The 27,523-nt window shown below is 43.8% G+C and overlaps 1 protein-coding gene across 7 annotated transcripts in view; it reads left to right on the plus strand.

Moving 5' to 3' along the window:
* The window catches only part of LOC147452827 (uncharacterized), a 179,254-nt gene that overhangs the window by 26,186 nt on the left and 125,545 nt on the right, over positions 1-27,523 (plus strand). For 3 of the 7 annotated variants that reach the window (XM_086518426.1, XM_086518422.1, XM_086518421.1), the window contains exons 2-5: positions 18,937-19,026; positions 19,125-19,206; positions 19,520-20,526; positions 20,622-20,658. In XM_086518426.1, coding sequence (XP_086374552.1) covers positions 18,937-19,026; positions 19,125-19,206; positions 19,520-20,526; positions 20,622-20,658 — 1,216 coding nt within the window. Of the gene's footprint in view, positions 1-18,930; positions 19,027-19,124; positions 19,207-19,519; positions 20,527-20,621; positions 20,659-27,523 lie in introns of those variants that run through there. The other 4 variants (XM_086518424.1, XM_086518425.1, XM_086518423.1 and 1 more) reach the window with 4 other exon arrangements.

Below are 27,523 nucleotides of genomic sequence, written 5' to 3' on the forward strand. Positions count from 1 at the left end.
TTTTGTTCAATAGAGAAAGTCTAATTTGTATACACGATATATATCTCAAATCTGAGAAGAGATGCAATTTTCTTTTTATGTAACTTAAAAATGATTTTTTTGTTTTGGATTTTGAGATTGCTTTTTGGTACTTTTTACATATGTTGATACATAGAAAAAGGTTTGTCATAGTGTTTTAAAAGAGAAATGTATAGATCACAAATTGCTTATTACTATACATACATTATTATTTGAAAAAGCTGTTCCATCATATAATAGAGCAAATAAAAGCTTTGTTCTGTAATCATCAAAGTAGAGCCTCCCAATCTTAGAAAAATAAAAATTATTTCAAAACATTTCAAATGCATAAGTGAAGGGTAAGCATAGGAAATGAAAAGCCCCATGAAAATGAAAAGTCATAGGAAATGGAAAGCCCATTGAATATCATCGAATTGTGATATTCTTTGTATAGCATATAATTTGAATATAAATTGTCATCGAAATGTTTGTTATTCTATGATATCATGGTGTTTTTTTGTGATTATTATCTTTAATCTTTGGTTAATTGAGGAAAGATGATGACTATTCATAAGGTAAACTTTTGGTTAGTCTTATCTATCAAGGTAATTATTATTCTACACTGTTATTTTATGCCACTAGGATGTTCTTTTATAATGATTATCTGTGTTGTTTTGAAACCAATTGATAATTGATATAGATTAGAGTATCAATGGTGTGATTTCTCGATGATTGTTGTTTATTGAGATATTATTATTCATGAAGTTGTTCCGTAATACCTTAATATTGTTCTATGATGATTGGTACGGTCTGCTCTTGAAGAGAACATAAGAATAGTAAGGGCCTCATTATGTTATTTGTGTGTTGGCTTTGTATACATGTGTGTGTCTCATATGATATCAAGATCAATTTATGTGTATTTGTGATGATCTGTACGTAACAATATTCATGTTTTGTTTGTTTAAATGTGATTTAAAGCGGCGTTGCGAACCGTCTCTTAAGACATTGTACCCGTGGAATTTTTTTCATGTTATCGTGATTTATAAAATTTTTTATATTGATTTTATGATATTTCTAGACTACATACAATTGAGACAAAGATGAAGGAAAGTTAAACAGAGTGACGAAGATTAAATGACATCAATAAATTTCAAGCTATGAAGACTTTAGTCGACTCTCTCTTTTTATTGAGCCATTTGTGGCCATTGTTGTACTTGATAGGAGTGATGTAGCTACTCATCAACATTTCTTGCTTTAATGATATTTTCAATATAACGGTGGGTGCATATAGAGAGAGCTATGGATTTTTTCCTTAAACCTCCAAGGGTTTTTTGATCTACGGTTAGGGACCCTTATTTGAGCAAGGGTGTTGAACTTAATAATGAAGCTACTCTTGTATATGAAGCTGCTATATATATAGCACCCGGGTCTCCGTTATATGTACATCATTTAGCGTGAGTACTCTATACACTTTGGGGTTGTAGCTTGGGTGTATTATGTCTTTGTTCCTCTCTTCCTCTGTTTTCTCAATAGATGTAGCCTTGGTAGCCTCCACAATAGTCTTAGAGAGCGCCTCTCGGACATTGAATCGGATTGGTATGCCAGAGTGGAGATGAGATCATGGACGACCTCATGCTCTTACTTGTGAGTATCTGCCTTCGTCTTGCTCTCCTTTCTACAAAGCTCCACCTCAGCCACCAATTGCTGCTCCTCATGCTTAGTTGTCTCCAAATGTTCTTGTTATTGAGCTTGCTCTTACCATATCATCATATCCATCATCATCTGGATCCTGGACTCATGGGGTTGAGTGTGGTGGAAAGGATGCTCTCTTTTGCTCTCTCTGCTGTCACAAGTGTGATGATGTGGCAATACCATGCATGATGGAGCCGATGGTTATATTGTCTTGTGGATGACTACCATGGGTCTATACCTTGCACTTTCCTTCAAGGGTGAATCTGGGCTTATCCTGGATTCATCTAGGTATATTTTTTTAGTCATATTGCAGACATGCAGACTTCACATTGTGAAGTTTTCGTCCGAGTTACGACCAGTTGATATTGTGCTAATATTTTCTATCGTTGGTGGTGCGTATGCCCTATCAACTACCTCATTTTTGTGCTAATTTTTCCGATTTAATGCTTCTTTTAGTGCTAGGCTTCATTATGGCTGAGTCTGCCCTTGATCTCCGGAGTCATGATAGAAACTCAGCACGTTGAACTTTGTGTTGATGTATGCTCATGCGTGTGTGCGTGTGGTGTGTGTTGTGTCGGGGAGCATATGCTAGTACCTAGTTCTACACCCACTATTGGGCACTGACGACGTTTATAACCGGCCTATACAACATAGAGGGCGGTACTATTTCAATTACCTGTTAACTTTACACAGAGCACTAAGAAGGGAAGAGAACACAGTTGCGTCCAGCGACTAGAATGTCACTGCGCACACGAGACCGACACCCTGTAGGCCCCAAAGACTGGCGCCCCTTTCGGTATTTCTTTATTCAAATTAAAGTAGACGATCCGACCACTTCGCATAAGCTTTCACAAAGCTGTCCAAACCTGGCGAGGGCTGAAAACGCAGGTTTTCGACCTGATTTTGGCAGCATAACGGCGCAAAAACCCCTGTAGGTCAAAAACACCTGTCTAGGACGGATTCCCTCGCTATCTGGAAGCTTTCTGGTGAGCTGTCACATAAATTCAGCGGGCTGTAATTCTCTGTTTTTCACTGCCGGGAGCCCAAAAGCTTGTACACGCATCCCAAGGCTCTCACGAGGCTCCCCCGATGTTTCCTTGCAGTTTAGGTGCGAAACCCTAAACCTGCAAAAAAACACAGCAGGCTGTAATTCCGTGTTTCGGATCGTTTTTAGTGGAGCGAACACGCCTACGCGTGTCCCAAGGGCTCCCGCACGCAATGGGATAGTTCCCCTGTGAATTGGACGAGTTTTCATGCGAGAAAACTCTCCAAACTCGCAATCTTTCGTGATGGAATTGTGCGTACCTGTGGGGGATTAGCAATTAGCTAATCCGGTTCCTGTTCAGAAGGCTCTTGCCTTGGCAAACGCGCATAAACCCTCAGAACTGTACATAGGTCAAATGAGAAGCCCACTAGTGGGGCATAACATATTGTATGTAGGGGAGAAAGAGAGCAGTATGTAGCGTGCGGGGCATCACTCCCGTCACCATAGTGTGCATAGAGGGCAAGGTAAGCATTCCATAGCTTCTGTACCTGCTACAATCCACCTGAGGCTGAAAATGGCGCCCCCTTTGTTGATATGCAGCTCGTTTTTACCTCCCAGAGTGGCAGAATCGCTCACTGGCTGACACGTCGCCCAGTTTCCGAGTTTGGGCTTTCCCTGCTAAAAATATCTCAACTGGTGCGTCAGTTGACTTGGCAGCAGAGCAATAAAATGTTCCCCTTGTCATTCCAGAGCTAATGACGCGAACACATTTTCCGGTCAAAAGTAGCAGTTCCCTAAATTTTAGGAGATGCTTCCATGGCGTCCCTATCTGTCTGCTGACCATCATTGAAGACTACCATTTGACCAACATCTACAATGTGGGTTAATTTACTGGCCCCTTTCAACTTATAAAGTTGCAGTGACTTGACGAGTGGCCAAATTCCAGTTTGGCGCACACGAGCTTCCATACTCATCAGAATTCAGTGCTAACTGGCCCGGGGAGTCCCGTCTGACCGACCTAGATCCCCGATGTGAGAAACCCATTTGGCTGCAGCCGTTTCACACTGGCCATGCAATGTCCACTTGCACCTTTTCAAGGGTTCCGGGACAAAATGGTAAAAAAATAAAATAAATATATCTAATACTTATTTACGGAAGGCAACAGGAGAAATACACCTCCGGGTGACACACCCCACCCTTGAAATACTGCAAGCGACCTCGCTTGCATGCCAATAATACATGCGGATATCTCCTGATATCACATGTATTCTATGATGGGAATCCAAGATATACATGCTTCCGGAAATGTAGCGTTGGACGATTAAGCAATCCCACCAACCTGGCTACGACACATATATCAAGCATAGAAGTCTTCTAGTGTACTCTTGAGCACAAACTTCTCTAGCTAAATTCTGTATGGAAAGAGTAGATACAATTGCTTAACTACTCTCTTGAGCATCATGAACCATGCTCTTGCCTTGCTCCAAAAAGGTTGCATCAAGTCACTGTGGGTTCCATTTGAAAGGCTTCAAGATACAATTGCAATAGCTGAGGTGAATCAAGCAATTCAGACTCTTCCATCCATTTGGCATCTAATGATGGATAGTTCTTGAACTTCACCAAATAGCGTCCTGCAACTTTTCCTCTAACCTTTCTTTCTTTATGTGCCAATATCTGTTCAGGAACAAGGATTTCATCCAATTCTTCCACTTCGGGTTGTTCCTCATCAAGCATATTCTCTGGCACATCACCAACAAAGGGCCTTAGAAGGCTGACATGAAAAGCATTATGTATTTTTCAGCCTTCTGGTAGCTTAAACCTGTAAGCTACATCGTTGATCTTTTCTGAAATCTGAAAAGGACCATAATATCGCATACTGAGCTTCGGAAACAAGCGTTCCTTGCTTTTCCTTTTCTTTAACCCGGCCTTTTCAAAGCGCAAAAGTACCCAATCACCAAGTGAAAATACAAGTTCACGAAGGTGACGATCAGCAGATTTCTTTTGCTTAGCCTGAGTCTTCTCAAGAGTAATCTTTATCTTCCTGTATGTTTCATCCATATCTTGCACATACTTGTCTGCCTCAAATATCTTGTTCTTAGTCTGCAAAATGGGTGGGACTTTCTTTCCTCCTTCCACTATCTCAAATGGTGCCTTACCTATTGATGTATGCACAGTGTTATTGTAAGCATATTCAACCAATGGGAGATGGTGTTCTCAAGTTGCTTTGTGCTTTGAGACATAACATTTGAGTAGGTCCAAGACAGTAGAATTTGCCTCTTCTGACTGTCCATCAGTTTGTGGATGAAACGAAGAAGAGAACTTGAGCGTAGTTCCCATGTTCCCAAACAATGCCTTCCAGAAAAGACTCGTCATACGTGGATCCCTGTCACTGACAATTGACTGAGGCATCCCATGATATTTAAAGATATTGCTCATGAATATCTTGACCATGTGTTTTGGCTTTATCTTCTTCCTAACAGGAATGAAATCGGCCTGCTTACTGAACCTACAAATGATAGTCCAAATCCCATCATTTCCTGTTTGCGTCCTTGGAAGATCAAAGATAAAGTCCATTGCTATACTTTCCCATGGCCTATCAGGGATCGGCAATGGCTGCAACAATCCCGGTTGCTTTTGTCTGCAAATTTGACTTTTTGGCATACTAAGCATGATCTTACAAATGTGTCAACATCTCGACGCAAAGCTGGCCAATAGAAGATTGCCTCAACCCCTTTCACTGTCGCATCAATTCCACGATGCCCAGCATAAGGTGGAGCATGACTTTCCATCAAAATCTTTGGCCGTAACTGTTTAGTAACGCATAACTTTCCATGCATCATGAGAAAGTCATTCTTAAGCATATAGTGCTCATGATGTTGCCCATCAACAAGCTGGTCATAGATCCTTGCAAAGCCTGAATCTTCAGCATATTGTGTCTTCATTTCGTCTAGTTCACAATGGTACGGAATTAACACTGCTGAAATTTGGGGCTTTCGTGACAACGCATCAGCCACCACGTTCTTTTTCCCTTGCACATGCACAATCTGAAAATGGAACATTGACAAGATGTTTGCCCATCGCATGTGCTTCTCAGACAACTTCGTCTGTGTAAGAAAATATCGCAAGGTTTGATGATCCGTTTGGACAACAAAATCAGCCCCTAGCAAATAGTGTTTCCAACTAGTGAGAGCATGAATTACTGCGAGCAATTCTTTCTCATAGACTTGCAAGTTCCTTTCAGTCTTCAAAAGAATTCTGCTCTCATATGCGACTACTCGGCCATTCTGCATTAGAACTGCACCAAGACTATGGCCACACTCATCACATTGAACCACAAAAGGTTTAGAAAGATCTGGCAAAATAATTACCGGATCTGAAGTCAGCTTCTCTTTCAAGTGTTTGAACGCTAAAATTTCCTTGGCTGTCCACTTGAAAGTAACTCCTTTTCCTTGCAGTGCATGGAGTGGAGAAGCAATCTCAACAAAATTTCAGATGAACCTCCTGTAATAGGAACATAAGCCTAGAAAGCTTCGAATGTCATGTACGGACTTCAAGTTTGGCCATGACCTAATTGCTTCCACTTTAGCGGGATCCATGCGTACCCCATCCTTTGCCCAAGGAAGTGAATTTCTTGCAAAAAGAACTCACTTTTCTTCGCATTGATGAGTAGCCTATTCTTGTGTAGCTCATTGAAAACTGCGGTCAAGTGATCCCTATGCTCCTCTTTCAGACTTTGAGTAGACAATCATGTCATCAAAGAAGGTACCCACGAAGTTTCTATGTGGTCTAAAAATTTTGTCCATCATTCTATTAAATGTGGCAGGAGCATTTGTGAGACCAAATGGCATGACAAGAAACTCATAGAGACCAAATGTTGTCCTGAACGCAGTCTTATGGACATCTTCTGGTCTAATGCGTATCTGATGATACTCGCTCTTTAGGTCTATTCTTGTAAACAATGACGCTCCCTCAAGCCGATCAAGAATGTCATCTATCCTCGGTATGGGGAACCTGTTCTTGATAGTATTCTTATTCAAGGCGCGATAGTCAATGCACATGCGCCATGAACCATCCTTCTTCTGCACTAAGAGTACAGGCGAACAAAAAGGGGATGAACTGGGCTGAATCAGCCCCTTCTCTAAAAGCTCGTTGACCTGACCCATAATCTCTTTCTGCTGGGCTGCACTAACCCTGTATGGTGGTCTATTCGGTGGACTAGAACCTGGCACAAGATCTATAGTATGATCCTCAGGTCTCTCAGGAGGTAACTCCCTTGGCAAAGAGTCCGAAAAAAAATCACTGAAATCACTCAAAAAAGTTGACATGTCTTTATCTAAGGTAGACAAATTAGATACAACTTGAGGTACTTCTTTTGCAAAGATCAAGTGCGCAGAAAGATGATTCTTTATTACAGATGAAACAGCAGAAGCAGAAACAACTGGAATAGACTCGCCTTTAAGCTTTACATCAAGGACATGAGTCTTTCCTCTATGTACAAGGGTAATCTTTTTGTTGTAAGTATCCACCATAGCATGCAACCTGTAACACCATGGGATACCCAATAACACATCACAGCCCTCAAGCGGCATAATATGAAATTCTTCCGCATCCACATAGCTCTGAATGTGCAGACGAAGCTTTCCCAGAATGGGAGTAACAGGCTCTGAATGTCCTGGGCATGCCAAACCTGCTTCGCCTGTCATACCCATCTCCTTTGCACGAATGCCCAACTTTGATGCCAATTCTGGTGATATGAAATTTGCACGGGCTCCTGGATCAAAGAAAACCAGCACTGTCTGGTCTCTAACTTTGCCCCAAGCTCTGCACAGCTCCGTGGCATCTGTGTTTGGCTGATCTCCAACCAAATCTGGAACAAGTCCTGCACTCGGCTTTGGCTTCTTCCCTTTATGGTCTGACTTGTCATCCTTATCCTGTGACTTCTTCTGTGGGCACTCATTTGCAAAGTGTCCTTCCTGTTCACAAATGTAGCATTTCTTGGCCTCCCTAAGAGCTTTCCTTTCTTGAAAAGTTTTGCCAGAAAAATGCCTTTTTTGTCCTTGTCCTCGTTCCGAAGAAGATTTAGACTGCTTCTTGGACGTATCAGCTTCTTCAGTGGAGGGCTTCTTTGTGGGAGGCTCAGAAGGCTGTGCTGCAACATTGCCCTTGGCTGAAAACTGTTTGCCCTGGGCCCCTTTCTTGTGGCTATTAAATCCATCGGAATCTGCCTTCGACAGATTGCTGGCCACTCTTGCATTCTCTATCAACTGAAACATATTCATGACGGTAGTCTTTGTGCAGTAGTCCCTGATTTTCTTGGGCAATCCGCAACAGTGCTTCTCAATTTGTTCTGACAAAGGCACAAACCTGTAAGAGGTGACTGGCAACAGTGCGGCCCAAAACTGTTTATTGTACTCTTCCAAATTCGCACACTGTTTAGCATTCAACTCGTGCCATTCTGTCATCACATCCACTTCAAAAGTGTTTGTCAACCATGCAGACGCAAAAAGCTGTTTGAATTGGACCCACGTTGTTGGGGCTTGACCCTGGTTCAACAATGCGGTCCACCATTGGAGCGCATTCCCTTTCAAGAAAGTGGCAGCCTTGCGTATCTTTGAAGATTCCGTGAAGTTTCCTCTAGCATAAGCTGCATCGAACTGCTGTATGAAGGTCAAAGCCTTCAATTGGTCCTCAGTTCCTCTGAAAGTTTCAAACTTCACTCCGTGCCCACCTTCCTTGTAATCCTTAGGCTGACTCAAAGGAGCCACATTATCATAAACAGGTGCCTGTAGCAGTGGTGCTCCATGAGTATTCATTCCAGCACTCGCATCAACTGTTTTCCCTATCATATTTGCATTTTGTACGTATGGCTGCGAAAAACCAGTACCAAATTGTGTTCCAGGCACTCGAAACTGGCCGTAGGCACCCTGAAAACCTGGTTGGACACCCATGTTCGCGTACATAGGGTTACCCATGCCTGTTTGCATTGTCCCGAACACATTCCCTGGCATATAACCTGTGGAAGGTCCAGCCATAGCTTGAAACACTGAACCACCTCCAAAATAACCAAGATAAGTATTAGGTAATGGAAGGGTCTGACGCATAGCCTGTTCATTGCTCCCTTGACCATTCACAAACGGTTCCTGTCCGGCTAAAGCAAGTTGCTTTGGATCATTGGACACCGCTAGTTGCTCAACCACATGGGCTTTCCCTCGAGCATCACGAGTCCTCTGCGCATTGGAAATCTCCTTTTCCTGCAACGGCTCAGTCATGCCCTGTGTAGGAGGCTGAAAACCTTGTGTCGGAGCCTGTAAGAATTCCTGCATCCTTGGGTTGTTAGCCAACTGCTGAAACATGTCCATGCAACAACGCAGTTGAGTTCTAAACAACCTGTCCTCTTCTCGAAGAGTTGAAGGAATTTTCTCTAAGCCATGTGAGGAAGATCCCTCTTCAGGTACTTGGTCTCTCTTCTCTGCCATATCGACAAGCTCTGTGTTGCTTTCACCCACAACAATCCACGCTGCACTTTTTGAAGAAAAAGTGACTATCCCGTCGATGGAACCATATAACCGGCCTATACAACGTAGAGGGCGGTACTATTTCAATTACCTGTTAACTTTACACAGAGCACTGAGAAGGGAAGAGAACACAGTTGCGTCCAGCGACTAGAATGTCACTGCGCACACGAGACCGACACCTTGCGGGCCCCAAAGACTGGCGCCCCTTTTGGTATTTCTTTATTCAAATTAAAGTAGACGATCCGACCACTTCGCACAAGCTTTCACAAAGCTGTCCAAACCTGGCGAGGGCTGAAAACGCAGGTTTTCGACTTCATTTTGGCAGCATAACGGCGCAAAAACCCCTGTAGGTCAAAAACATCTGTCTAGGACGGATTCCCTCGCTATCTGGAAGCTTTTTGGTGAGCTGTCACAGAAATTCAGCGGGCTGTAATTCTCTGTTTTTCACTGCCGGGAGCCCAAAAGCCTGTACACGCATCCCAAGGCTCTCACGAGGCTCCCCCGATGTTCCCTTGCAGTTTAGGTGTGAAACCCTAAACCTGCAAAAAAACACAGCAGGCTGTAATTCCCTGTTTCGGATCGTTTTTAGCGGAGCGAACACGCCTACGCGTGTCCCAAGGGCTCCCGCACGCAATGGGACAGTTCCCCTGTGAATTGGACGAGTTTTCACGCGAGAAAACTCTCCAAACTCGCAATCTTTCGTGATGGAACCGTGCGTACCTGTGGGGGATTAGCAATTAGCTAATCCGGTTCCTGTTGAGAAGGCTCTTGCCTTGGCAAACGCGCATAAACCCTCAGAACTGTACATAGGTCAAATGAGAAGCCCACTAGTGGGGCATAACATATTGTACGTAGGGGAGAAAGAGAGCAGTATGTAGCGTGCGGGGCATCACTCCCGTCACCATAGTGTGCATAGAGGGCAAGGTAAGCATTCCATAGCTTCTGTACCTGCTACAATCCACCTGAGGCTGAAAATGGCGCCCCCTTTGTTGATATGCAGCTCGTTTTTGCCTCCCAGAGTGGCAGAATCGCTCACAGGTTGACATGTCGCCCAGTTTCCGAGTTTGGGCTTTCCCTGCTAAAAATATCTCAACTGGTGCGTCAGTTGACTTGGCAGCAGAGCAATAAAATGTTCCCCTTGTCATTCCAGAGCTAATGACGCGAACACATTTTCCGGTCAAAAATAGCAGTTCTCTAAATTTTAGGAGATGCTTCCATGGCGTCCCTATCGGTCTCCTGACCATCATTGAAGACTACCATTTGACCAACATCTACAATGTGGGTTAATTTACTGGCCCCTTTCAACTTATAAAGTTGCAGTGACTTGACGAGTGGCCCAAATTCCAGTTTGGCGCACACGAGCTTCCATACTCATCAGAATTCAGTGCTAACTGGCCCGGGCAGTCCCTATCTGACCGACCTAGATCCCCGATGTGAGAAACCCATTTGGCTGCAGCTGTTTCACACTGGCCATGCAATGTCCACTTGCACCTTTTCAAGGGTTCCGGGACAAACAAGTAAAAAAATAAAATAAATATATCTAATACTTATTTACGGAAGGCAACAGGAAAAATACACCTCCTGGTGACAACGTTAGTGGGGATGTCGTGGTATTTAGTCAATACTAGGTATGATGGAGCTGATGGTTATATTGTCTTGTGGATGACTACCATGGGTCTATACCTTGCACTTTCCTTCAAGGGTGAATCTGGGCTTATCCTGTATTCATCTAGGTGTATCTCTTTTGCTCTCTCTGTCACAAGTGTGATGATGTGGCACTTAAAGAGGACATTGTCCAATTAAAAGAGATTGGTCAAAGCAATCTTTTACCTAAAAGAAAACTTACACAAACCCTTACTGATGTGGCATTGTACCGATGCCATTAAATTGCGGAATTAAAGAAAAGTAACCATCTGTGATTACATCTGCATTCACTGATTTAGCACCATATATTAGTAGTCACTGTTAGCATGCCACATGGGGAATAATCATGTTGAATGCTATACTACACCACATATGCCTTGCAATCCATAGATGCGATGACTGAACAAATAAACCCCAAGTGTCACATATACCATTTAGTATGTAGAGCGGGGCTGTGTATCCAAACACTTAAGTGTGAAAACCATCATAACAGGTCATGAACATGTGTCCAACCGCTAAGCTAGGTCTTGATAGAACAGGTCCTAGACTTGCTCCATCCGTTAAACATAACCATTGTACCGAGTCCCGAACTATGACTCTTGTCCAACCAAACAAATAGCCATTATAAAGGTCTCGGACTTTGTTCAATCGTGATACTGCGTCTGAATTGCTCAATTTGGGTCTGATAAATTCCAAGTTTCCAACAAGTTTAAACACAGTCAAAAAGGTTCAGATAGGTTGCAACAGGTCGAGAGATAATCTCTAAATTGCTCCACTCTGCAAGTAGCTGTTGGGACGTGAGATAGCTGCAGACGAATATTGTTTTGAAGCCTTGCCATGTCTGTGGAGCGCGAGGCTTTGTCGATAAAGCACTCCACTATTGCAAAGCATTGTCTTTGAGAAAAGGTGCAAGCACATAAGATCTTAGATTCTTTTATTTTGATAAACAAGAGTAGATGTTGTCAAAGTGCTGAGAGGATTGAAGAGCTTTCTTTCTGTCGCAAACACGGGAGAAGGTGCAGAAAATTATGTTGACCAGCATTTTGATCAGTTGCAAATGATTGCTGATCCCTGTCGGTGGAGTTCTCATGCCATGTCAAAGTGGTAGCGGAAGATGTAGTTCGGTGGCACAAAAAACCGGGACAGGGGAATACTCCTCTCTCTAAGATGTGGATAGCCATATATTTTACCAGACACTAATTGAGGTACACCCAAGACTTAGGCTACCACACCCCTCTCCCAATCAAACGATGAACCTGGCAACCAGCTAAGACATAACGCTCAACACAGTACATATGAGGAAGGGCAGATCGTGGGTGTGCAAGGGATCAAGAGAGCCATGGTGCAGTCCAGCAAAGTGGTGGATAGACAACACTAAAAGAGGAGTGAGATAGAGTTTCTAAGTGGAGAAGGGAGGGATATGCTGGCCAAAAAGTTGGCGGGCTGTGACTCTCCATGAAGATCTGTAGGGTGCCACTCCCGATATCTGTGTGTCGCCCTAGCCCATGCGGGGCTCCCTTAACATGAATGAACTGAGATATGGGGTGAAGTAATGACTTAAACAGCCCGAAGTAGGGCGCCTCATAATCTGGCTGATTCTGTAGATACTGGTAAGATTCACTCGAGACATTTTCTGACCTTACGGTTATGAGGCTAGGATTGGATAAGAGTCACCCTATGGAGGGCCTTGAGTCTTTCGTAGTGAAAAAGAAGCAGGATGTGAGGCACTGCAAGCTTATCCAAGAAGTGAATTTAAGAAACTTAAGAGTTACTTTTATAAAGGAGTTTACTTGAGCACATTGTTGACCTGTTAAGAGTCCTGACCTTTTGTTCTGGGTGCAGTCGTAACCATAAAATTGTCTAGTCTGTGATGAGCGCACGGCGGTGTGTGCAAGTGAAAGCACGTGAGGAAGTGCAGTGTGTGTGTAGAGAGGGGAGGCGAAGAGCAGTAGGAGAGGAAGAGCTAGCAGAAGAGAGAGGGCTCACGTTTTTGGGGAAAACTCAATAATTGAGTTTTGGGTTTTCCCACTTTTATTATAAGTGACCTTTAAAAAATGTGTCCAGGTTGTCCAGGTTCATATTGAACCTGGACAAAGTATAGAAATGTACAAAAAGGGGTTATTTAGGCCTTTAACCCAACAACCTCCCACTTAAAAGGCATAAATGGTGCCTTTAAGCTACGTGACTCCCACCATCTCTATCATAGATGATGTTGTGCTTTGGGTAAGCACTTAGTGAGAGCATCGGCTAGATTTTGTGATGTACGGACCTTAACGAATGTAATAAGGCCATCCTCAAGCACTTCTCGTATGAAGTGATACCGCACATCAATATGCTTTGTGCGTGCATGAAACATGACGTTCTTTGCCTGACATATAGCACTCTGGCTATCACAACCAAGCATAGGTGCCTTGGCAGGCAAGCCAAACTCACTGCATAGGCATGCTAACCAAATAGCTTCTTTGGAAGCCTCAGTGGCTGAAATATATTCAGCCTCTGTAGTAGACAATGCAATTGTCTTTTGCAATCTAGAACACCATGAAACAACACCTCCCGCAAGAGTAAATACATAGCCACTTGTGGATTTCCGTGTATCCACATCACCAGCCATGTTAGAGTCACAAACTCCCTTCAACTCCTTTGGTCCTTTACCATAGCAGAGGCATTTGTTTTTAGTCCCTTTCAAGTACCTCAGAATGGACTTCACTGCATCCCAATGCAACCTGCCTGGATTAGCCATGAACTGGCTCACAACTCCCACTGCATGGGCTATGTCAGGCCTAGTAGCAACCATAGCATACATAAGTGAACCACAAGTTGAAGCATAAGGCACACTTTGCATGTCATTGGCTTCTTCCTTTGACTTGGGACAATCATCCTTGGAGATTTTAACATATGGCTGTAACGGCACACCAAGAGGCTTTGCTTCAGCCATGTTAAATCTGTCCAACACCTTTTCAATGTACTTTTCTTGCGACAAATACAATAGGAGCTTGTCTCTTTGCCGTGTAACACGAACTCCAAGTATATGTTCAGTTGTCCCAAGGTCTTTCATTGAAAACGCAGATTTCAGCTGCCCTTTAAGAGCATCAACAGTGCTTCTTTTCTTTGCAGCTATCAACATATCGTCTACATAGAGCACAAGAATAATAGGGCTGCCATCCTCATCATGTTTGGTATACAAACAATGGTTTGCATGGCTTCTTTTGTAACCATGTTTAAGCATGAAGCGATCAAACTTCTTGTACCACTGTCTACATGATTGTTTCAGCCCATACAAGCTTCTATTGAGCATACATACCAAATGTTCCTTGCCAGGGATGACAAAACCCTCGGGTTGCTTCATGTAAAGCTCTTCTTCCACATCACCATGCAAGAAAGCGGTATGTACATCCATTTGGTCCATTTCCAAATCACGAGAAGCTCTTCTTCCACATCACCATGCAAGAAAGCGGTATGTACATCCATTTGGTCCATTTCCAAATCAAGATCAGTCACAATGGCAAACAATACACGCAAAGTGGTCATCTTCACAATAGGAGAGAACACTTCCTGAAAGTCTATGCCCTTGGTTTGAACATATCCCTTTGCCACAAGCCTTGCCTTATACTTGGGTTTTGCATCAACAGTTTTGATTTTGTACACCCATTTGTTAGGAATAGCCTTCCTTCCTTTGGGCAATTCAACCAAATCCCAAGTATGATTAGCATGCAAAGCTTTAATCTCTTCCTGCATAGCAAGCTCCCACTTGTCGCTGTGCTCACATGTCTTTGCCTCTTTATACGTAAGAGGCTCTCCCTCATCTGTCAACATAATGTAATGCAAAGAGGGGTCATATCGACTCACATGCCGTCTTTGACGAGTAGACCGTCTCACCCAATGATCCACATTATCCGGCAATGGGTTTACATCAGGTGGCACGACAAAATCATCAACAATGGGTTGCTGTACATCATTTTCAGCACCATTTTCAGCATTGTTTCTTGCCTGCAAATGCCCTTCAGGAGCCTCAATCTGCTGCCCAACATCATCTGGCTCAAACACCACTGGATCATCTACATTTTCAGCCATTTGTGGTGCATCCTGAGGGTCAAAAATAGGCCTAACAGGTGGCTGGTCATGTTGAAATTTCACCCTTTTATGGTCATGCTTTGAGGCACAATTGTTTTGAAGCAGCCTTTCCTCATTAAAAACAACATCCCAGCTGCGTACAACCCTTTTGAGCTGAGGTAACCAAATCCTGTAACCCATTTCGCCTTCTTCACCATATCCATGAAGAGGCCTTTAATGGACTTCGCATCTAGTTTACTCCTCAACTCAGGTCTAACATGCACAAACGCTTCGCAACCAAAAATGCGTAAGTGATCATATGAAGCATGCTTGCCAGACCAAACCTCGTCAGGGATGTCACCTTTCAAAGACATGTGAGGGGATCGATTGCATATATGCACTGCAGTTTTCAAAGCTTCTTCCCAAAATCCACGAGAGAGATTAACTGTGGACAGCATGCATCTCACCCTCTCACAAAGTGTCCGATTGAATCTTTCAGCCACACCATTAGAAGAGGGGCTGTATGGCATAGTAAGCTCCCTCTTAATGCCCAAATTTTCACAAAACTTGTTAAATTCAGCACTTGTGTACTCCCCCCCATTGTCTGTACGCAAGCATTTTAGCTTTCGACATGTTTGGGTGGTCACAAATGCATGAAATCTCTTAAACGCAGCAAAGGCTTCATCCTTAGACTTAAGCAAATAAACCCAAATTTTCCTAGAATGATCATCAACAAAGGAGATAAAATAACATGCAGCACCCATAGACTTAGTAGGCATGCTACATACATCAGAATGTACAAGATCAAGCACACAAGATTTACGAGAGACACCAGAGTAATAAGAACGCTTTACTTGCTTGCCATATTGACATTCATTACAAAAATCAAGTTTTGTGCCTTTAGCATCAACCTTGTTCAAAGTACAAAGCTTAGAAAGACCCTTTTGGCTCATATGGCCAAGCCTCTTGTGCCACAACTCCATGTGAGAGTTAATTTCAGCCAATGCAATAAACTTGCCCAACACGGCCTTTCCATGAATACAGTAAAGTGTCTCTTTCTTTGTGCCCTTTACAATCAACCTTGAGCCTTTAGTCATTTTCCATGACCCTCTCTCAAACAAGATGCTGTAACCATGCATATCTATCTGACCAACAGAAAACAGACTCTTCTTGATTCCCGGCACATATTGAACATCATGCAAGACAAGCTCATTTGTGCTATCTATGGAGAGATGCACAGTGCCAATACCCTCAATGGAACATGCATGATTGTTTCCAAGATATACATGGCCACGCTTGCCTGCATCAAAAGTAGAGAAACACTCCTTGATAGGAGTCCCATGAAATGAAGCACCGGAATCAACAATCCAAGCCTGGGACCATGCATCATTGACAGTCAAGAAAGCATCAATAAGATTACTCTTGGTGATCTGCATGTCCTGTGAATGAACATTTAGAGAGGCATCAAAGTCATAAGCATCATCATCTGACAAAGTGGCACACAAGATTTCCTCTACATCTGACAGCTCCTCAATCATGACACTAGAAGCCACATTGGCCTTCTCTTTGTCCTTTGAGCTATCCTGTGCATCTGCCTTCACTTCCTTCTTCTCTTTCTTTTTGTCTCTGCCATTCTTTTTCCTTTCTAACTCAGCTTTATAGTACCTGCAATCGGGTTTCTTGTGACCTTTCCTGCCACATTGATAGCAAGTCACATCACCCTTGCCTTTGCTTGCATTTCCCCTTTCTTTACTCTTACTCTTACTCCTTTGTGCATAAGCATTCTTCTTTTCTGTCCTGCCTCTAACCATGTTGGCAGAGCTGCCTCCCTCTCCACTTGCTTTCCTCCTGATTTCTTCATTCAAGATAGAACCCCTAACACCATCAAAGGTCAAATTGGGGTTATTGGACAACGAAACCACCAAAGTTTCCCATGACTCAGTCATAAGCAAGAAGATAGCTTTCAGCTTATCATCAAAAGGGGGCAAGCCAGAATCCTGTAACTGCGACAAAGTACCTGCGAACAATGACAAGTGCTCTGCCGCGCTCTTGGACTCATCTAGTTGCATGCCAACAAGTTTTCGCATGAAGTGCACCTAGTTGACAGGCATTGTATTTTCATACATTCCCTTTAACTTCTCCCACACATCAAAAGCAGTCGTGAGACCTTTCACATCAATGACGGTCTCATCGATCATGGCCATTTTAATGTATGTAACGGCCTTCCTGTTCATGCTAACCCATGCTTCATCCGTCATATTTTGCGGCTTCACCTGTTCAAGTCAGAGTTACTCGGAACACGGAACGGGAACGGCGACGGGGACCTCCGCGGAACGGGGGAACAGCTTGGGGTCCGGAACGGGAACGGCGTGGAACGGGAGGCATAAAAAATACCCAAATAATGGTTGAGAAGGGAATGGGTGTGAGGGGGTGCATTTTAATTTTGAGTCCTTGCACACTTAAAAGAACACCTAATGTTCACTACAAATTTGCAAAAAATTGCCTATTTCTCTGCATTTTTGAGAGTTGGCCGTTCCGAGGCCGTTCCGGACTGTTCCAGAGCCGTTCCGGTATCAAGTGGTCACCCGGAATGGCAAAACGTTCCGGGACGTTCCGGCTTGGCAGAGGGGAAGAGAACGGGGTTTTGGCATTCCAGGGCCTACGGAACGCGTTCCCCGGTAACTATGGTTCAAGTGCCCCTTCGCAATTCTTAAGAAATAGGATTCCTTGAATCCTGCCTTTCCAAAGATCAAAACCTGTACCATCGAACCTCCTAATCTCGAAGAGGTTCTTCACATCCGAAGAAGATGAGGCCATAGTTGCACGAAATAAGAGGGATAATACGCTAAATTTTTTGGCAAAATGCGCAAAAATCGGAGTATAGCCTCACAGAGATGTGCACTACAGCTCCAAATGGTCACAGGATCAATTTGGGGCAAAATAGGTCGATTTGTGCACAAAATTCAATTTCTGAAATTTATGCGCAGGAAATTTCAGTGAGCGAATTTGTGCTCGAAAACAACAAATTTAGTTTTTTTTTAGCCTCGGAAGACATACACAAGGCTAATACACAGCCTTTAGAAGCATGTAAGCGCAAAAGCCCCAATTTGTAGCATCAAAATTGCATGAAATTGAGCCACAAATGGTCATACATCGACAAAATTTGTCAAATGTGCGTGGATTGCATCTATTTGCACTTTCCCCAATGTAATCGCACCATAAAAACACTTGCAAGAACCTGTGTAAATCTGAAATTTGCTTAAAACACCTGTTTTAGGGTTTGTTTTTCGGCAATTTCAGGATTTTTGGGTAGCAGGGACTTAGCAAAAGTATTTCCACACCTTAATACATCATTTGCAAAACCTGTATTTTCGCTGTCATAACCTGTAATTTCCTGTTTTTGACCTAATTTCAGCCCGTTTTAGGTCAATTTGGGTTGCCGGGAGCTCTCTAGTGTCCGGGGACGAGTCCTTTGGCGACGAAATTGCAAAATCTCGCGTGAAAGTTGACCTTCTTGGCTGAAATTCAGCGTTTGCAGGTTTGTGGGCAAACCCTAATCGGGCTCTGATACCAGTTGATGAGCGCACGGCGGTGTGTGCAAGTGAGAGCACGCGAGGAAGTGCAGTGTGTGCAGAGAGGGGAGGTGAAGAGCAGCAGGAGAGGAAGCGCTAGGAAAAGAGAGAGGGCTCACGTTTTTGGGGAAAACTCAATAATTGAGTTTTGGGTTTTCCCACTTTTATTATAAGTGACCTTTAAAAAATGTGTCCAGGTTGTCCAGGTTCAATATGAACCTGGACGAAGTATAAAAATGTACAAAAAGGGGTTATTTAGGCCTTTAACCCAACAGTTTGCAGATTGTCGTATATCTTATAAGTCCAATATATATTAGGCTGCAGTCATAACCAGAGAATTGGTTAGTCTGTAGAGTGTTCTATATCTTTTCAGTCCTAGTGTATAACCCAAAATTGTGAATCGAACTGGAGCTGGCACGTGCACTTTTTGCTTGATTTGTCTACGAAGGATTTTCACTGATCAATCATTGGAAGTATGCAGGAGTTTGGCAGCTTGGAGGATGCCCCTGCTTGGATTCGTCAAGACAACTTCACAGTGCTGGTTAACTACATTCTTGACAATGCAGACACCGTGATTTCTCTTCAAACTTTCTTGTTCACTTTGTGGTTGGTATGTTCATGTTTCTATGTGCCAAGTTTGTAAGTTTTGACTTTGTGTGAATCATCCAGGAATCTCTCCATCCCAAGTCTGAGAGTGCACCGCGTTCGGTTGAGCAGGTCAAGATATCAGAAAATGATCAGAAGAAGAAGGGTTTGTGGAGGGACTATTTATGTTGATTTCTTAACATTCAGGAACCTTTTTTTATGTTGCATTAAACACAAATTATCCACTGAAGATTGGTGGCCATATTTTTATTTGCTAGAAAGTTGCATGCTTGTTGTGATGCCTATGATTAGTTTTGTCTATACATTTTATGAAATTGGAACAATGCTTGCTGTCCCTAGTTGTTTACAAGTCGTGCTTATGATGTTGCCTTTGGTAGTCAAACCACTCTACATTTGTGAGAGTTGCATTTTCTTTGCTGTCACTGGCTTCTGCTTATATTCGGATGTTGCCGTGTCAGGTGGAAAACCTGTGTCGCTCTTAAAGGAGGTTTCTAACGGATTTCTGCCAGCTGGCAATGCTCTTGCAACAGATCATCCTTTTGGAACCAAGGTAGACCAGCAGGAAAAAAATTCATCTCCACAAAAAGGTAGGTTAGATAGACAAGAAGTACGCTCACATCGCAGGGAAAGATTGCTCTCTAACTCTGCCAAGAACACTCAAGACTCAGGTGCTGAAGTGAGTGAGGTTAGAAGTTCAACTGCTCAAGTCGTACTGGATAACACACACAATTGTATTAGTCATTCTGTTGCAAACAAGATGGCTAGAAGCTTGTTAGACCAGACGGAGCATCTTTCCCCCACGATTCCCAAAGTTTTACACGTGCAAAAATCATATGCCAAGTCAAGAACTGAAGATCATTCTTTGAAGAAGAGGAGACAACTGAATGGCTTCGCTAGCCATGTTCACAAGAAGGAGAAAGTTTCTGAGCCTGAAGTTACAAAGGATATTCTTTTGGAAGCAAGGACATTGATACCTAATGGTTGTTGTGATCTTGCAACAAGCGATGGAAGTTACCATGTTGGGGGGAACAGCAATGCTGAATTCAAGGGTGTGAACACTCCTGAAAAGATGGGGAAGTCACAAGCACATGACGAGATGTTTCAAACTGAAGTTTTTACCAAACAGAGCGCAGAAAGGAAAGAATTAGCTCATGGAAATCTTATTTCAATAGAGAAACCTGTTGCTTATGTTCATCTGGATAGGAGAGAGCACATTCCCAGCGTCTTGTCCAGAAACAAGAGCAAGGACATAAACTGTTTAATGAGGAGAGCAGAGACATACAAGGTTGAAGCGTTTTCATCAAGCTGTGAATACAAAGCATCCTGCAGTACCTTACCTAAAAGTGTAGCGGAAAATTTTGATTCCGAGGGCCTTTTCCTTGAGCAACTTCAGGATTCCTTGAAAGAAGGAAATTGTCAAAGCGCCCTTGAAGCCTTAAAAGCATGGAAAATAAAGAGACAGCAGGTGAAATGTTTTTTCGCATGGACTAAAGACGAGAATGAATACTCTCTCATGTTGATGATTGTAACACTAAAAACATTGTAATTGAGTGTGTGCAGGTGGGAACCAGGCAAATTGAAGATGGTTTTTCACAAGGTTAAGCTCCACATTCTGTGTGCATTGGCACACGTGTGGGATGCGTGCGTGTGTGTGTGTGTGTGTGTGTGTGTGTGTGTGTGTGTGTGTGTGTGTGTATGCTTGCTTGCTTGCACACACGGAGAGAGAGAGAGAGAGAGAGAGAGAGAGAGAGAGAGAGAGGGGGGGGGGGGGGGGGGGGGGGGGGGGGGGTTATAGTCCACGGAGGTCAGTTATGACCCATGGGACCAAAAACAAAACATAACAATCACTCCAAGTATGTGAGGACGTTTGATACATATTAGTTAAGGGCTGAGGGTCCATCAAAAGGGTACAAGAAAAGAACAAAAAAACCTAAGGGGGTTCAGGTGAGGAGATAGCCGAACTACTAAGTGCCTTGTTGTGAGCATGAATTGTTTAGCATTGAGGTTGTAGGGAATATCTTAGGTTCAAACACCTCCCCATGGGCTGCCCATCGCCTGGGGGAGACCATCCAGGGTTTACGGGGAGAGAGATCTAGGGTTTATTGGAGGGAGAGAGAGAGAGAGAGAGAGAGAGAGAGAGAGAGAGAGAGAGAGATTTGATTTGATTTGGTATTAACGTCCGCGGGGGGCCAGAAATGACCCATGGGACCTCAAAGTGATACATAGTCTCCCCTCACGGGGGTGTATGGTGTGGTGTGTGTTATTCTCTTTTTGTGTTCCTATGAGTGTCTTTTGATTCTCAAGTATGCGGGTGAGGTATGTTCCGAGAGCTGTACGGGAGGGGTCTGTCTTGGATAATAGGTCCGCAAAGGTAGAGCAACCGCTTAGAAGTGGTTGAAAGTTAGTCCGGATGTGAGCGTATTCTGGGCATTCCAATGTCACATGTGCTTCATCTTCGGGAGCTTACATTGTACATGATGTGCATATCCGTTTAGAAGCATCAATTTTCAGCCAGCCCTCTGTTTCTATTTTGAGCATATGTGACCTCGTGCGCATCAAAGAGATGGCTCTTTGTGCCATGTAGGGCATGGGTGTTCGTATGTGGGCCTGGGCTTCCATTGGGTTTATGCTATAGCCTTCCCAATACTTTGTGTTGACATGCTTGCAATAGTATTCAAATTTCGAGCGGTGTTGCGTTGTCTTCCACTTGGTGTGGAGGCTATTTAGTAATGCAATTTCAAAATTCAGCATGTGTTCTCCCTCGCCCTCCTCAATAAGCATGTCCACATATGCCTCTACATTCCATATGCCTCGTCCTGTATGAGGCTCGATGACAAAAATTTGCTTCTTTTTGTCTTTTGTGGCGGACATCCCGTTTCCCATGCAATGCGGGGGATTCGAGAAACAAATGTTGGTTTTAGAGCAGTGGACACCAGACTTCGACATTGAGGAGTTTGATTGCCAGTAGCGGATCCCTTGGTTTTCAGTCACTCTTTTCTTTCCATCACTCCTAGTGCATCTTTCGGGTTGTCTTACTAGCGTAGCCGCTAGGTGAAGTCCTGGTTATACCAGGTTCACTTCACTGGCTACAAAAATTGGTTCGCCATGGATACAAGTGTACACCTTTGGTGATACCTATTTTCCAGGCACTGTTTGACCTTGAGATCCCACTACAGAGCAGTTTCGTTTGCAATGTTGGGTGGTCATCGGCCGCTTGGATCAGTGCCTCAAGTGCCATGTTTTTTGCACACAGCTTTGGCCTCAAATGACCAACACCAACAAATGTCTATGGTGGATCGGCTAGTACTCAGTTAGCAGCCTCGGCAGATACCAAGTTCTCACGGGAGATGAAGATGCTTTGTTTGAATCGGGAATGTGAAGCCCAAGGGAAATGCAAGAGCTCACAAGAGGACAAAGGCAAAGGCAAGCTTGACAGAGATAGCAAGGATAAAGATTTGATAGACAAGATGGGCATGGCACACATAGTGGCGACCACAGTGGCCACCGCGCTAGATTTCTAGTCAGGTGGCTGTTGCCGCAACCAACTTCAGCCTTCAGCCAAGGAGAGGCTTGTGAGCAGCACAGAGGGGCAAACAATGCTCAATACAAATGATTTGGACCCATGTGTTGGAGTTCAAGTTATCCGTGTTTGAACCCGTGGGTCGGAATTTAAGGCACATGCATCTGACAAGGAACTAATGCGAGGTATACAAAACACTATGGATATCTGCACCAATCCATTGTTGTTGGCCGAATTATGGATAGGATGTGTTTCAAAGTTCATTGTCTAGGAAAGTTTGGACGTGATGTGTCCATAGTTCACGAATGGGGATTCTTGGACGTCATGTGGTCTACAATTCAATTTTCTATGAGGCAAACGGTGCTCAAGATGCCATTCTTCTAAGGTAAAAAGTTAGTAGTAGCAGAACCAAGGTGTATCTAGTAGATTGATCAGTTGCTGGGGTGTCCATGATGCTTCTTTAGCGACTGGGTCTTCCTATTTATGTCCACTATGAGTTACAAAGAGGGTGTTAAAGTTATAGCATCTCAAGTGAATGGCCCAATGTGATCCCAATATTTAATTTGGCTTTAGGTATTATTTTACTTATTTGTCAAAGTCTTGGGTAGAGCAATTTATTGAGCGGGGTACTTAAGGGCCCTCAAGCTAGTATATAAGCAACACCTTGCCCCCATTGTATAATCATTGATTCATTGCCCAATGGGTTGGTTCAACAATCTGTGTGTGTGTGTGTGTGTGGTGTATTTTCCCCATTGCTCTACACTTCTGCATTGTCGACTTTGATAATACTCTCTATTTCCTGGCATCCATCCTTGGCTCCATGGACATCCCCCACAGTTGTTGCCTCACACTTTGCTATGGAGATTGACTTTCCAACTCTGCCATCCCACCACCGCCTCCTCCCATTCCGCCTTCTCTTATTGATGCTCCTGCACTACCACTCTGCCACCCACCTTGTGACAAGGTTTAGGGTTAGGGTTTCTGCGTCAAGGTCATAAAGGCATCTAATCAATGCGTCCGTGTGGAAAGTCACACATTCACTCTCCCTAGAAAGGTGGTCTATGCAAATCTCTATATCAAAGCCAGAATCCTTTGTGTTGTGACAATTTCTCTATGTGGTACTTGACCTTTAGGTCTTGGTCTAACCTCTGAGTTTTTGCAGGTGTGGGCCGAGGGGCTTAAACCCAAGAAGAAGAAATAATAGAAGAAATCTCGAACTTATGAAGTCTCGACAAGTGGCCCAAATTATAAAAAGGGTTAGGATTAAAATTCCTAACCCCCAACAACTCATAAAGTTTTGTCGAGGAGCCTAAGGCAATAAAAAAGACACACACGCACACTTTTTTTTTGTAAATTTGCTTTGATTAATTTTCAAGTGGGAAACCTCAAAGCGAGGAAAACCCACGAAAAGAAAGGGATACAAAAAACGGAGCACTATGAGGCTCCGAAGGCTAGAAACAATCAAAGTAAATCTTGTAGGTATCAAGAGTGATGTCTCCAGCGTCATAGGCAAAATGCAGTGCTTGACCAAGAGATAATTTGAAATAGGGAAAGGGTTCAACAGAAGTTCCTATGGTGCCAGATGGCCTACAGAGTCCAAAATTTGACCCAAGTGAAGAACACGGCAAACTGAGATTGTGGTGATTGTAGCACCCCGCACCCCAAAAAGCCGAGTAGGGGATCTGAGGGAGCTTTTTATGAAAAATGGGCAGGTTGGCAAATTTATTGAAAAAGCTCTCTACGAACTTTGTGTCGAATTCCTTAATCTTATGCAAAAAGCTCCCTTCAGCAAATGCTGGTAAATGTCGCAGTCGTTCACCCAAAATTGTGCTACCACATCAACAGACACCCCTAGAGAGTGGTGGTTGGGATAGAGATTTAGAGGGAGAGAGAGAAACTTACATTGAATAAAAAGATGCATTCGATGATAATTTTAAATTGAGTAAAAAATATATCTTTATATAGGCAAACCCTCACAGAGCTCATTTGGGGGATCATGGCATTATACAGGTCAGTAGTGGGGCATGTATGCACCTTAGAGGGTCTATCTACACCGGTTCACTCCACTATTGGGGTGAAGCAGGGCTGCCTGCTCTCTCCTACTCTATTTGGTATGTATGTGGATGAGGTTGCTGACTACATTGAGAGCGATGGTGATAGAGGTGCACAGCTGGCAGGGACATGGATTCACTATTGTTATATGCTGATGATATCGTGTTGATCTCCGACTCCCTGGAGGGGATGCGACATCATTTGGATGCTTTGCATAGGTTTGCCCACAAAAGTGGTTTGTCTGTGAACCTTGGTAAAACCAAGGTTATGGTGTTTAATACCACCCCACAGTGGATCAGGAATTCAACACCTACATTCACATACATACAGGAGACAGTGGAGTATACAGATGCTTACACTTACCTTGGAGTGGTTTTTAGCGGACCAGCATTTTCATTAACGAGGGCAACAGAGACCAGATTGACTAGAACCCATGCAGCATTGGGTAGATTGGAGAGGATGTGTTCGCAGGTTCAGTTTCAAGAGCCTCGGACGAAGCTCTGGCTCTTTGACACTTTGGTGGCTTCTGCATTGCTCTATGGAGCTCAGATATGTGGACCTTCATTGGATCATCACGGGAGGTTGGGTCGCACTGATGGATGGGGGGACATGGCGAAACCTCTGGTCTCTATGATCTCACGGCTCATTAGAGCCAAGGCTTCAGTACCACGTGCCATTATCCAAGCAGAGCTAGCGCCCCCCCCCCCCCCCCCCCCCCCACTAGTGGTTGAGGTGCTCGCCAGATCAGTCTCCTTCACACACCGCATGTGGGAACTTCCCAGAGACAGGTATGCCCGCCTTGCACTTGAGTCCTCTTGATAGTTAGCCATGCAGGGAGATACCGCATGCTGGTATGGGGAGATGACATCATGGTTTTAGGGGCATGTGTTCAACATAGAGAGACTGCCACCCTTCCAGTACTCACTGGATGCACCATCTCTCACTCTTATGCAGTCCGAGATCACCGGGCTCATCTGCCAGGACTTGACTCAGCTAGACACCAAGAGAACATGGATATAGCCAGCACATGAGCTAGGCACGAAGATGGCTTTCTACAGAGAATACCTTCTCTAGCTTATGGAGGACGGTTTTGTGACAAGACCCAGATACATGGACACCCACCTGTCTCATGGGATACAATGTGCTATTGGCCAGATACGCACGTCTTCACACCAGCTGCGGATTGAGACTGGGAGATACAATGGAGTACTGCCAGAGGCGAGAACATGCCCCTTGTGTGACATGGAGCCTGGACAGAGTTGAACTACACATGGCGCTGCTCCGTCTACTACGAGATACGAGGCCGCTGTAACAAACTTGGACACTCCAAGTCAAGAATCAACCGCAACAACACCAAATAACCACTTCAAAACAATTCACAGATCACAATAGATTTGCACTGGCCCGGCGGAGTTCCGTGCCTAGAGATATTGGCCCCAAAGACTGGCGCCCCTTTCGGTATTTCTTTTTGTATTAATCAATCATCAAAGTACAAGAGAGCGGTTAGGGTTTCACTCTCAGACTCTGCGTCCAGATGCTCTGAGAAGTGAGGCCCTCACCACTAATTTAAAGGTTACAAGGGATGCCCAAAAGCAGAGCCCCAAAAGCTTTTAAAATCAAAAGCATCAGTTCTCTCTCTCTCTTAGAGAGTCTTTTCTCTTTTTTTTTAATAAAAAAAAGCAAAAGCAAAATTCGCGTCGCTCATCATTTTCCAAAAAAAAAAAAAAAATTTTTTTTTTCTTATAATCCGCCTCCGCGATTTCCGGAATTTAGGGTTTTTGGCAAAAATTAGGGTTTGCAGGAATTTTAGGGTTTCTGGCAGAAATTAGGGTTTTTGCTGTCCGCCACGTCATCACTTTGTGACATACCCCCCTCTTGAAAGCATTGTAATCGACCGCGATTACGCCTGCAAAACCGACAAAAGCCATAAACCGTCTTAGCAGACACTGACTGTTAGTACCTACGTACTAGGAACACACATCTAGCACATGTACAAAATCGACAGTCACATCACACGACATCACAGGACATCACCAGACATCACAGGACATCACATGACATTCAACATTCATTCGGATCTTAGACCATGATTTATCGGCAATGTAGCTAGCAATCACATCTAGGTCCAATCGGGACCTCATCGATGTCCGATTGACTAACCCCTATTGCAACCATGTCTATTCGAGATCAATCAGACCAAAATGCTGCAGTCATTTCGGCTATCAGTTCCTGCACTCACAAGAAGTCAAGAACAAATCAGTATCATAATCAGGAATTCCATTTCATAAAGTCATCAAGCAGAATACTGTCAGCTCTCAGTATCCCTGAAGCTCAAAGAGACATCAGTGACTTTAGTATCAAAATCGAGGCATCTGTTGACAAAGGAGTGGAGCGACTCCCCTCTTGTGCATCCCACTGCACTAGATCTTCGGCCAAGCTGAGTTTCTGGGTTCCGTTTGGAGTAGACTATGCTAAACCAAAACATCGAGGTAAAGTTTCACAATCCGAGGAGTATCTGCTAGGTCCTCCTCCTCCATCCACTTCGCATCAAATGCAGGAAAGTTCTTGAACTTAACCAAGAACCGCCTTCGGACTTTACCTTTCTTCGTATCATTATGTGCCAAAATCTGTTCAGGAACAAGGATCTCCTCGTTTTCTTCCACTTCGGGTTGCTCATCAGGCTCCCCATCATCAGGCACATCACCCTTAACAGGGTTCAAGAGACTCACATGCAATGCATTATGAATCCTCCAAGTATCTGGCAGGTCCAATCGAAAGGAGACATCATTTATCTTGTCAGTAATCTGGAAAGGTCCGTAGTATCACATACTAAGCTTTGGAAAAAGCCTCTCCTTTCCCTTTTTCTTTCTTAGGCGTGCCTTCTCAAAAG

This window comes from Adiantum capillus-veneris, chromosome 8, assembly GCF_014529385.1.
Source record: "Adiantum capillus-veneris isolate H3 chromosome 8, ASM1452938v2, whole genome shotgun sequence".
Classification (NCBI taxonomy): domain Eukaryota; kingdom Viridiplantae; phylum Streptophyta; class Polypodiopsida; order Polypodiales; family Pteridaceae; genus Adiantum; species Adiantum capillus-veneris.